At 35.5% G+C, this 13,841-nt stretch overlaps 1 protein-coding gene across 1 annotated transcript; it reads left to right on the forward strand.

Annotated features, from left to right (window-relative positions):
• Nucleotides 1-11,826: 11,826 nt before the first annotated feature.
• Ppcdc (phosphopantothenoylcysteine decarboxylase) lies at nt 11,827-12,624 on the forward strand. Its single transcript, XM_081738990.1, has one exon. It carries the CDS (start codon nt 11,924-11,926, stop codon nt 12,518-12,520), a length of 597 nt encoding a protein of 198 aa, XP_081595116.1. The 5' UTR covers nt 11,827-11,923; the 3' UTR covers nt 12,521-12,624.
• The last annotated feature ends 1,217 nt before the right edge of the window (nt 12,625-13,841 follow it).

The following is a 13,841-nucleotide window of genomic DNA, read 5'->3' on the forward strand; positions in this document are numbered from 1 at the left end:
AAGCATTTATCGTAGCATTTCTCGTAGCAAAAATCGTATCATCGATATCCTACCGTGTAAAGTAGCAAATGCTATAGCATTTCCCATGCCATGGCATATCCTATGGCATTTCTTGTCGATAGAACCTGCTCTATTTCGTAGCATTTTCCGCAGCATTTCTGCTCCGATTGCAGCGCCGTGGTGTGTTAAGAGGAAGCGAAAGATTTTGTTTCAAATATGAATGCTCTTTGTTTTGTATGGGAAATTGAATTGTAGTAAAGAAAAATGAGTTGGAGAAGGGATACTATTATTATGTTGATTAAAAAATATGAGGACCATCCTTGTTTGTACAAAGTTAAAAGCGTGCAGTTTCACTATACGGATCCACAGAAATTCATTTAAAAAAAAAACTTTTCGTTTCATTTATTGTACCTTCAGCAATCATTTCTGAGGTGTGCTCTTGCATTCTCCGGTGCAGATTCACTTTAACAGGTGGCAACGTGTAGTTTTACTATATGGATCCATAGTGTAAGTAGTAGTAGTAGTAGTAGGAGGAGGAGGAGAAGTAAGTAGTAGTAGGTGTATTACTAGTAGTAGAAGTAGAAGTAGTAGTAGTAGTAGTAAGAGTAATAATAGTAGAAGTAAATAGTACCAGTAGGAATAGGAGTAGGAGGAGTAAGTAGTAGTAAGAGTAGAAGTAGGAGTACTTAGTAATAGTAACAGTAGCAGTACTTAGTAATAGTAATAGTAGTTGGAATAGGAGTAGAAGTAGTAGTGGTAGTAGTAGTAGTAGTAGCAGTAGTGGGAACGGGGGAAAATTACAGACTTGCCAAAATTTTATGGCAGCTTATTGAAGGTTACGTGCATTTCAGGTTCGACTTTAATTTCTATATTTCCACGTAAATACGCATCTCAGATGTAAGTGCACACCATATTTCCATTACTTATACACTACTATATTAAAATATTAGAAATTTCTTCTGTAAATTTTAAAATCTATGGATCTGTATAGTATAACTGCACCGTTAAAAGTCCTTTGTATCATAATAAGCATATGCGAAAAAGGGCTTCAGAAGAAATAGTGACTTAAATATCTGTTTTTGTTTTGGAGCCATAATTGCGCTCTTCTCCAGTGATTTGTTTGCTACATCACGACAAAATGCTTATCAAAATGCTACCGTGTAAAAGCACAATATACTTTTGATGCCATAGAATATTATACGAGATTTTTGGCAGCACATCTGGTACGAGAAATGCTACGATAAATGCTTCCGTCTAAAACTAGCCTTACACACACGAAGTTATTTGTCCAATCAGAGGCGGGTCCATTTAGTTGTAGTGCGACACGTTCAAATTTGAATTTTAACTACCTCAGAGTTTTGTCCAATTTTTGTTCAATCACGAAAAAAATTTGTACAATCCAAATAAACGAAGGAGGGCCATTTCAAAATGTGGCCAATTCAATTATCTATAGTGCGACATCTTCTAAATGAACAAACTTGTGATTGGCCAAATAACTTTCTGTAGATAATTCAGTTCTTTAGAATAGATAACGAGTACAATTTATTGTTTACCATTTTCGTCTCTTGCAACACCGCTATCTTCACTGCTAGAGTTACTGGAGTCATCATCTATAAAATCTGAATTATTATTTGCATCGTCGATATCTGAACCCTAAGGCAAATTTAGAACATCTTCTATGATTAGCTCTCCTAAGAATGAAAAGAACGAAAACCTTGACTATATGCTTGTTTTTGAAAAGTAGAGATGAAAATTGCTTTTATTTGTTCGACAAAAATTAGAAAATGGATATTCAGAAACACAACAAACAATTCAATGTGTCATGTTATGTTCTCAAGAAAGGAGAAAAATGTAAAGAAAACATTACTAAATGAAATAGTATAGTATTCCTTTCATGCTGTTTTGAGTATATAAATGTAGCTGTTGTTTTATTGTGTCAGAGCAATGTAATAATATGTCAGAAGAAAGGTGTAGTATAGCAAGAAACGGAATAAGATGTACTATAATTGTCACAAATATTTAGATATGCAATTGCTTGTTACTGAACCAATGTGCACAAACGTGGACATAGTATTTTTTTTTTTTTTTGTAAAACAGTAAACAAATTCAAATTCTGAAAAATAAATTGAAAAATATGATTTCAAGTGGTGCAGCACACAAACAATTGGAAGATGGTTTTAAAAGGTTGGTAGTCTGGGACCGAAGGGGTTAATCAAAATAACAGGATAAAAAATAAGTTAGGCCATGGTCTACTCATATTCCAAAAATCGTGAAGATCAGTGCAGCGGTGTAGCAGGAGTCTGCAGATAAACATGGTTTCATTCACTTTTATATAGAGAAAAGAAATAAGGTGCTCTCTTCTCCCCTAAAAAACGTAAATTTTCAAGAACGCTGGGAGGTGGATACACTTATTTTAATGAAACATATACCAAGTTTCACCATCCTAAATTAATATCATGGTGAGATACTCAATTTTTCGTATACATTTTGATCCCATTTGTTCTCCCCCCTCAGGATACGCATTTTTATTAAGTAGTATAATACCTAAGCTACGCAAGGGTCAAGTCAGACACTAAAAATCATACAAATTGACAAGGGCGAAAATTTCTCTGTAACTTTGGGGGGGGGGGGCATTCATAAAAAATGTATATAACAATACATATAACAATGAAAAATACATTTAAAATACATATTCATAAAAAATACATGGGGCTCACATGAGCTTTGGGGAGGCTTGGGCCTCCCAGGATCGGCGCCCTTGGAAATTGATCTAGTGGTCTAGGAGAAGTTGGAGGACAAACATCGTTACACTTATTTTTATATACTTGTCAATTTAACTGAAGCATCTGGAGTTGGAAGCACGTGAGATGTCTGGGTTTGGCAACTGCCAGGGATGTTTGTGGTAATATGTTAGAAGTAGCTTTCTGTGCAGTGAATTGAACAGACTATGATAATGTAAAATAGGTGACCACTCTTATTTCCAAAGAGGACAAATTTCAAATGTCCATTAACAATCACGTTGGGGTCACTGGCGGATCCAAGGGGGGGGCGGAGGGGGCGACCGCCCCCCCCAAAGGTCTGGATTTAACTTCCAGCATTTATCGTTGAAAAATACAAATGTGGTCTTTTCCCGACCGATTCAATCTGTGTGACAAGCCTAGCAGAGTAATCAAAATGTGTGGTACTTAGTAGTACTTAATACAGACAAATTTGAAGTGTGAATACTTATGTCCCTAGTTCCTTGAGGCGGTCACTATAAGCCCCAAAGGAGTGAGAATATGATTCATTCGCTGGACCTGCAGCTGTAGGAAGGAGGATAAGACTCCTCACTCTTTGAACTAAAAAGATATATTTTAAAATTGTGTCCTAGAAAAAGGATATGGAAATGGAATTCGTATCCCGAAACTTCAAGTACCTGAACCTTGAATAAAGAGAAATATAGAATCTTACCTAAAAGCTGTCTGAATCTGAGACTTTTCGGTTGGTTGATATGTATTTACTTCGTTTGTTAAAAGCGATGCTTCACAGAACGAGAACTAGAGTTTAAAGTTGGATCTGAACCACCATAGTGCGTTCTATGCTCATTCACCGAGAATCAAATCACAGAACCTCATGCATCAAAGATACGTTCGCTAGCTACTAGATCAACGAAGAGAGCCGTGACTTTTGGGGTTCAAACACGGAAACATTAGGAAGGGACCAGGGATATATTGTGACTTTTAATGGCATTTCATCTCTTCTTGGGAAATAACACAAGCTGTTATATAAAAGAAGTCCTGAGTGAGTAACTGATCGCACAGGCCAAACCGCTCAAGCTAGAAACTTGGAATTCGGACTGTAGATAAGATTTCTGGCGTAGGGTATCACTAAGGAAGGATTTCTTGGAAATTCGAAGGGAAGGGGTGGCCATGGATTTCTCATTTTAAATAATTTGACACGCGTTTCAACGTTTTTTGATACTTTAGTAAAATGTGGAAAAAAGGGAGGGGAAGAAAAGGGGGCGTGGTTTGCAATTATAAAAATTAGATATCTATATCTAATTATCTTCGAAGGTTAGAAACATGAAATTCGGTGTATGGACTTCTCATTCAAAATAATACAATATGTATTTCAGCGTTTTTGAAAGAAAAGGGACGGTTATTATTATTATTATTATTATTATTATTATTATTATTATTATTATTATTATTATTATTATTATTATTATTATTATAGGATGCTCATATCTCGGGATCCTTTACGGTTAGAGGCATGGAAGTTGGTAGTTTAATTTTTCATTTAAAATAATTAAACATATTTGAGCGTTTTTTGCCACTTAACGTAGAAGAGAAGGAAAAGAGGTGGGGGCGGTTCACTAAAATACCTTACGAGGTGTTTGAATTTCGAGACAGAGATTTAGCTTAATGCAATGCTATATGAAAGAGATACGTAGAAGGAAGAACGCGAAAATTGTGCCACGGTAAAACGTAGGAGCATTTACTATACTGTGTGAGGCCGTATGCAGAGCAAATTGGGAGTCTGGGGGCGAAGCCCTACCTAGGTGAAGCCTAGTATAATATAATTTTATTGTTGTAAGCATAGCTTTAATTATATTATGTTTCTAACAACTGCATTTAAGAAATTACCTAATAGAGCCAATTTCCAACCCCGTATTCCTAGTCTGGTATAATGCTTTTCTTTCTTTACATATTTAATTATATCGCTGCAAAAGAGGGGGTGTATTCGTACAAAATACCCTATACAAAGCATCAACCGAAAGAACATTTCAACACTAAAGAGTTTGAAGACATGGCTACGGTTCTGGATGGGTGCAGATCGACTTAGCGACCTGGCAATACTATATACGCACCAAGACAAACGTAGATTACGCTCGTGTCATCGGCAGATTTGCCAGGAACAAGATAGGGCGTAGATTTGAGTTTGTGCTGTAACTTTCCCAGAGGTGAACTGCAAAGTGACTAAGGCTGTTGTTTGGTTTTCGCCCGTCGTGGTGTTTGGTCGTAATTATTTTCAACTCGTGGGTACTCCACAAGAGCCATGAGCCTGAGTATAAGTTGAACTCCTTGGATGTATCTGAATCGCAAACGAACTCGAAAAAGTTTCTGAAATTGCTTTGTTAAAATCTTTAACTGAAACAAAAGGGCACAACCACAATCGTAAAAGATGTGTACCGGTATATAGGCTATATTATATTTTTAATAAACAGTTATATATTATACATATGATATTTGTTTGTGTAACATCCCACGTGTGTGCCAGAACGGCTAAAGGAAACGTGGACCTACTGATTATAGTGGAATCCGAACCACTTTTTCGTTCAACTGTATCCCCACCGGGAATCGAATCCGGGATCACGCGCACAAAAGGCAAGCGTGTTAGCCTTTAGACCAAACGGGGTCCATATTATATCTGAGATGAAAGAAAAACAAGTTATACGTACATTATTCTCTATTGGTAATTTCGTTTAAAGGTGATATTTTTTTTCAAAATTAAATTTTAATTTGCATTTTAAAAAAATATGTGATATTGTCAAATAATATCGCCATCGGTATGTTTTAGGAAATATAGTGTGTGCTGTAATGAACGGAAACATCACTTTGGTTTTACATTTCTGATCTTCTTTCGTTCACTTTGTTGTAGACTTTGCTAATCTTTCAGAGTTTTTTTTTTTTTTTTTTTTTACTAGTTATACATTATAATAGCTTATATTGTAATTCTATATAATTTTAATTCTTGTAAAATTTATACACATTTCGTGCTAGATCCGAGAAAATTTCTGTTGAGTTTGCGCAAGAGAAAGTTTAGTATTGATATTTTTATTATTACATTATTTGCAGTATTTTACTGAATAAATTGTGCGTTTACCTTCGTAATGATTTATATGGTTAAGGAGTACCTGGAATATATTATATTTATGTAGGATTTATCTTCACAATTCATTTCTTTGTATGTTAATGCTGTAGGTTAACTTCAAATCGTCGCTCTGGATTCCTGTTAGTAGTACAGTACAATGCTTAAATGCATCTATGATTAGTATTATGTATTAGAAAGTGTATCCATTTCATTCTCCTGTACTTGATCTGTGCCCTTGAAAGCGCAGGCCATAGTTTTTTTTAAGACAAAAACCATAACATACTTATTTCAGGGGAAAGCCACGAAATTCAAGTTCGGACAATCACTAGATACTACGAGGAATAATCATGGAGCCACTAAACATCCTTGGAGTTCAGTTTGAATATTATATTTCTTCTTTTTCAATTTTCGATTTGCTGAATTATATCTGATATAAACAGAAATGAAAGCAATATGTAAAGATTGCTCCCCTATATTTTGGCCCATTTGAACACTGTGTACCATATACTATTAAACATTAATTATTAATTATAAACTTTAATGTATTTTTTAAGCTACCAAGAAACGTATACAGAAATATCATAATGTATTTTGTTATTTGTTGACATTTTGTATTATTCTTTATGCATGTATACATTTGATATTGATTTTTGCGTACACCGAATCTGTCGTTTTTTTTTTTTCAACTGCTGTTCCGCAATTGTTATTCAAAATATAAACAATTAGAGCAAATTGTACATTTTTACGCTAAAATGAATGCCATTGTCAATACAGTATTTTCTTTTGTGCAAGTATTGTGCAAGACAGCGCATCTGATATATTGCGTTGACTGTAAATCATGACGCCGCCATGTCTCCGAAATGAAAGTGCGTATTTAATTTAAATCTTCAGAATACTTTCATTAAAAAAAAAAAAAATCGGGTCTCAAAATGGAATCAGGGAATCAGATTTAGCTAAATCAGGTTTAGATACCCCCCCCCCTCAAGTCCCGCATTCATATGCGTCCGATTTTTTCAAAGTAAAATTCTGGTCACCTTAAGGCTACGCTCATCTTCCAGGGAGCGAACCGCCCCCCCCCAAACGATCCTTCTGGATCCGCTAGTGGTTGGGGTAGATGTGCTGACCGCACATAACGCAATTTAAAACCGTTTGGTAGATTCAGAAACCCAGTAACAATCGTGTTGGGTCAATATACACACCACACGAAAAGCTAAAAACCATTGATAGGTCTACAAACTCCATAACCATTGCGTTGGGATCATTGTGCTGCCACCTCATCACTGAACTGAAATTCGTCTTTTAAACTTAGAACTCCCAGCAACAACCGTTTTAGGGTCGATATGCTGAGTACACATTACTAAACTATAAGCCGTTTCGTAAACCACAGTTCGACGCTGTAATATGAAGGAATTATTATTATTATTGGTAAATGAAGTGCAGTGTGATGGTTTTACGAATTTGATGCTGAAAAAGTTTCCTAAACTTGAAATCAACAAGCCTACGAATGACCTTTCCATAAGGAGCTGAAGCTGGGAGCATGCACACAGAAAGCATTGGCCACTTGGCTACAGAATTACATGGATTTTGTGTCGAAAATGAAATGAAATCTTTAAGTTTTACGTCCCACGTTTATGCCGGCTAGGCTAAAGAAGACAGTGATGATGAGAAATGAATGAAATGGTGGAATGAAGAAAGTGGGAGGAAACGGGAGAACCTTGAGAAAACCCACGCACACGGTGTTTGTCCAACGCAAAGCTCACTTTTCACGAGTTGGGATCGAACCAGGAACCGCATGCACCAGAGGTGAACGCTCTAACACAGCCAGCTCGGCCTCGGATTTTGTGTCGATTTCGTTAGGAAAATTGGTCACTGGTATTATGAATATCCCTAACATAGAAAAGAAAAAAGTGTCTATAGTAGTTTCCTTACAAATAATTAAAAAAATAAATAAAAAAGCTGTCATTTCCTCGTATAACTCAAAACTGTGCTTAGAATCACACGTCTGCCACAGTAGCATCTTTAATGTAATGGTCTCAGGATGAAAATATCCTATATACAAAACGGGAGATCAATCGTGTTCGTCTAATTACCGTCCAATATCTCTTATTCCAATTTTTCTAAAATTATGGAAACTATTGTTAAAGATCAGCTATATAAATATATGACTGAGCAAAACATAATTCTAGAAGCTCAATTTGGATTCAGATCTGGGAAATCCACAATTGATGCAGTAGAATCACTAACGAAAAAAATATATGAAGTTTTTGAAAATAAGGGTTTTGCTCTAGCTACATTCTGCGATTTAAGTAAAGCATTTGATTGTGTAGATCATAAAATTCTGTGATAAGTTAGCGTAGTACGGATTCCATAGTAGCAATTTAAACTTTATAAAATCCTATTTAAATGAACGTAAACAGATAGTCAGTGTTAACAACATGCATTCAAACATCTTAGAAGTGAAATATGGGGTACCGCAGGGTTCTGTTCTGGGTCCGGTACTATTTTTAATAATGATAAATGATTTGCCTCTAAATACTAATACGAAATCAATTCTATACGCGGATGACACTACCCTACTTAACATAAATACAAGCTTTGAAGAAGTGTATATAGAAGCTCAAGCTGCATTAAGAGAGGCAGCGACCTGGTTTAAAAGAAATGGTTTTGTGCTAAATCAAGATAAAACAAAAAAAAAGTAATTTTTAGTCTCAATCACTGCAATGATAGAGGAAACTATGATGTATCTGAGGTTAAATTTCTTGGTATACGCATAGACAGACAACTAACCTGGGAACAACATGTCAAATATGTATGTACAAAGCTCTCCCGAGTGCTCTTTCTGTTAAGAAAATTGAAAGATACAGTTCCCTATGAGTATCTGAGGAATTCATATTTTGCATTTTTTCACAGCATAATTGGATATGGGATTTTGCTTTGGGGTAACAGTAGCCAAGCACATGATGTTCTAGTTTTGCAAAAGAAAGCTATCAGGATTATTGTTGGAACACATGATAAAGAACACTGTAAACCACTATTTATCAGGCTTAAGGTAATGACAGTAGTTAATGTATATATTTATCAAGTGCTACTTTACATTAAGCAAAACCTCGCAAATATGACACTCAGGGATGAAGTACATACATATAATACGAGATTGTGTAAGAAAATTGATATACCCTTCACTACATTATCGAAGATCAAAAATAGTTATTTAGTTATAGGACCAAAGCTGTTTAATAAACTAACATCCTCCATACAACAGCTGCCATTTAAGGTCTATAAGAAAATGTTATATGAATGGTTAGTAACGAATCCATTTTACTCGATTCAAGAGTTTAGTGAATGTCAAGACATTGTGTGAGTGAACTTGCAGTGGCACTTTATTTCAAATATATTTAGGTTGTTCATTATAAAATTAACCAATAACTGATTGTCTGTATGCAATGATTATTTTTTATATATCTGTATCTATATGTATATCTCATTCGGACGTTGTCTATTGCTTGTAAAGCTCAATGACAATAAAATATTCTATTCTACTCTACTCTATTCTATTCTATCTGGTAATGGTCTCAAGATGATAGCGTTAAATACGCTGGTTGCATATCGTATCAGGTTTAATATTTTGGAATACTACGTTACACGATTTTGCTTCTCTTGTGTGCACTTTGTGCCTTAAAATACTTTTCTTGTCTGCGTTGTAAATTCTCCTGAAAGAGAAGTAAAGAGGAGGGAGAACAGGATACCTGAACGATAGCGGTGTTATCAATAGAGATCCAGTGGATTCTATGCATAGTCGCTTTTAGTGTTGTATTAGGAGCTTGATATTTGTTGCTCACTTTCATGTTTAGAAATACGTTAGTGAAGTTAACTACTACTTACATATATCGAAAAAGGCCATCTACGACTTTTTCGTAGGCTTGTTCAAACACAATAGGAGATACCTGCATAAAAGAGAGTAGGTTTCTGTTACCTTGATCTCCCTAAATTGTTTGGACAACCCTGCGGAAAGTCGTGGATGGCATTTTTTGAGATAAATTATTGTTAACTTTACTAACGTATTTCTTATTCCCTAAGTTAGCATCACATGTTAGTCAATACAGACAAAGGATATATCCTTTGTCTGTGTTAGTCAAGCTCTCAATACAGGGGAACAAGATGGCGACGGAGATCTTCATAGCTGGAGCATCATGCTCTTTCAATTGCGTAATTGTGATTTCGAACATCATTTTATTTTTTTGACAGTTTACTTTTTTTTTTATTTTTACAATCTTTATATATTATTACATCTTCTTTATATGTCCTGTGCCTCTAACTCCCAAGTATATTTACAAATAGTATTAAAACAAATCTACTTAGAACAGGCGAATTCGTCCATGTCGGAACGCGCCATTTTATACAAATCTACTTTTTCACAAAACATTTAAAATCAGAATTGAAGCAATCCACAGGGCTATAAGGCCGGGACTTTCTTTATAAATCTCCCTTAAGGGAGGTAACTATAACTAGAACTAGCTCTTAATACAATGCTAAAAATGAATGCGCATACGGCTCACTAGTCTGGCAGATACACTCAAACTATAGGGAGTATTATAATTTCCCCGGTGTAGATTGTATGCTTAGAACATGAATGAAGGTTTGTAATTCAATTGTTGTTAATATTACTACCTACCTCTCAACTTCTATTACTACGGAGATAACAAAATTTAAAGGTTTGGTTTCCGTACATTGCCATAAAAATGATAAGGGGATTCTAAGGCTAGTTTTAGACGGAAGCATTTATCGTAGCAAAAATCGTATTATCGATATCCCACCGTGTAAAGTAGCAAATGCTACATAGCATTTCACATGCCATGGCATATCCTATGGTATTTCTTGTCGATAGAACATGCTCTATTTCGTAGCATTTTCCCAGCATTTCTGGTCCGATTGCAGCGCCGTGGTGTGTTAAAAGGAAGCGAAAAATTTTGTGCCAAATATCCATGCTCTTTGTTTTGTGGATAATTGAATTGTAGTAAAGAAAAATGAGTTGGAGTGGGGATGCTCTTTGCCCACATACTTCTTTGTGATTTTCGTTATTTAATATAACCGACGAGAACTGTTGTTACAACCACTATAGCTGTAGCTACCTCATGGTTTAGTTTCGGAGCCATAGTTGCGCTCTTCTCCAGTGATTTGTTTGCTACACCACAACAAGATGCTTATCAAAACGCTACCATATACTTTAGAAGAACCATATCGTCGCTGCGCCTCGAAGAATACCTGTGTGTTAAAACCACAACTTTTCAGGAGAAGCAAAAAACATTCCAAACTCTTAAAGGTTTGCCAGATATACAGTATGTAGCACTTGAAAAATATAATAAAATTGGTTCTGCGTATATTATGCACTCGACATTGATGTAGCTTGCTGCAACAATATTATATTACTATTTTTGTGTCTATTGAACCTTTATAAGCACATAGAGGATTTGTATTCGTAAGTGATGAGAACCAAAAGCCTTTAATTTAAATATATTATTTTTCATTGTTGTGGCGAAACAATTGAATATTCACTTCTCACATTATATGGGACGCTACCTGACAGCTTTCAGGTTTATTTGCACCTCATAACTCATTTTCGACAAAAATGTCACATAGCGGTTCTTCGAGGCGCAGCGACGATATACTTTTGATGCAATAAAATATACGAGATTTTTGGCCGCACATCTGCTGCGAGAAATGCTACGATAAATGCTTCCGTCTAAAACTAGCCTAACTCTGAATTAACTTGGGAACCACTATATTACGTAATAAGACTTCATTAGGCACATTCCGTAATATTTTGCGTATATGCGATGCAAAATTTGAAATTAGTTAGCGATAATAATGATTTTGTATTTTTTGCATTGCGTACACTCAACAAAATTTTGCAAAGACGGGTATGGAATGACTCTCCCATATAAACACGGAATGGAAATATTTTATCAAAACATGAAATTGTAGTTTCCAACCCTTAAAATTATGACTGACCGTCTGCAGCGCTGTTCGTTCAGATTGATACGAAAATCAGCGAAATTTGAAAAAGTCAAGAATGGATTTTGAGGAGAGTAAATCAGTTGTAAACAAGTACCATATTTTACTAGTGTGTAGTGGAAGTGTTGCAGCAATGAAAATACCAGAACTGGTAACGCAGTTGCTGGATTCGCCAAATGGAGCTGATATAGAAATAAAGGTGGTAGTGACTAAATATGCATGTCATTTCTTCAATATTCAGGATATAGCTGACCGCGTAGTAGTGTACGAAGACAAAGACGAATGGACGATGTGGTCTAGTCGAGGAGATCCTGTATTACATATTGAATTAGGGAAATGGGCTGATATCTTAGTTCTTGTGCCGTTAGATGCTAATACCCTTGCGAAAATAGCTAATGGTCTCTGTGATAATCTTGCTACCTGTACCGTGAGAGCATGGGACTTATCAAAGCCTATATTATTTTGCCCAGCAATGAATACAAAAATGTGGGAACACCCTATTACAAGTGAACACATAGGTAATCTAAAGAAATGGGGATATAAAGAAATCCCGTGTATTGCAAAAACTCTTGTTTGTGGTGACACAGGCATGGGGGCTATGGCTGAAGTATCAACCATAACTGGAAAAATACTGGACGAACTTAATATTAAGTAGTATTTAGTTACTGTATTAGTAACATATAGACACTCTTTCACATACGCAAGTACTAAAAGAAGAATCTTTATATATGTCTAAATAAAGGGAGTTTTACTTTTTAATCGCTTCCAGGTATCTAAAATACCTTTTCATTTAGTTCAGATTTGCAATAGGGATTCACATATAAATTAACTGCATAAATAGGCCTCTTCTTTTTCTGCAGATTTACTGTATTGCTCCATATATTTGTAAGATTTACAGGACAAATTCGTAAAAATATTTTAATATGCCACTGTGTAAATGATCGAAATATGTTCTGTTCTTATCTGAGAGATACGTAAATACTTGGAAGTACATTAATGAAAGTCTAACCTGTTAAGTACGGATTCACTCGTAAGGAAGCACAATAGGACTACAAGTTGAAGTATCTGAAGTCAGTGTGCTAATTCATGTTAAAGGGATCCACATATTTATGAAATTTACGTTAATATAATTTGTTACTTTGGACCATAAGTGTGCAAGCAATAAAAACATCGGGGTATACGTAACGTCCTTGTAACGTACAAATATATAATCCAATACGGAGAAGCTTTTAGAACACATGTCCTCCCCATATAGGTTAGTACCTAGGTTGGTTCCTCTCTGTACCGAAGTTTAATATTTAATTCTCATAGCATTGACGAGAGCGTTAGCGAGTGAAGGCGGGTTGGAGCCCTGCAGGACACGTTGTTTTCTGTCTTTATTACAGCTAAATGGGAAGGGGGACCTGTGTTCTAGAACTCTGCTTCCAATACGTTGGGTAATGTTATATCATATACAGTGTTTTGCGCTATCCTTGTTTAAATGTTGCGGTTCTGTCCTGACTCGGTTAGATAGAGTTCAGGCTTTTTATTGGCCATCTAGCACAAGTTGGTTAGTGTCTTTTGCACAATCGTTCTTATCGTATATGTAAACTGATGCTATCCTAAAGTGAATCTGCACAGAGGAAATGTCAGTCCACACCCCAAAAATGATTGTTTAAGATACAGAGAATTAATTTACTGAGAAAAAAGTATATATGCAATGAATTCATGTATGGATCCGCACAATAAATCTGCATCTTTCTTGGGGTTCTCCTGTTTCCTACCACTTGTTTCATTCCACTATTCCATTTATTTCTTATCATCACCGTATATTTTAGCCTACACCGCATATGCGTGGGACGTAAAACTGAAAGATTTCATATATTTTATCACTAAATCTAATCTCAGTACCTTTAAGCACAATTTTTTATGAGTGAAGTTACATTCCACGATACAACTTCACTTCATGAGTTTAGCCGTTATGAGTATAAATACAA

Source organism: Thermobia domestica, chromosome 14, assembly GCF_964235325.1.
Source record: "Thermobia domestica chromosome 14, izTheDome1.hap1.1, whole genome shotgun sequence".
NCBI classification, from domain to species: Eukaryota; Metazoa; Arthropoda; class Insecta; order Zygentoma; family Lepismatidae; genus Thermobia; species Thermobia domestica.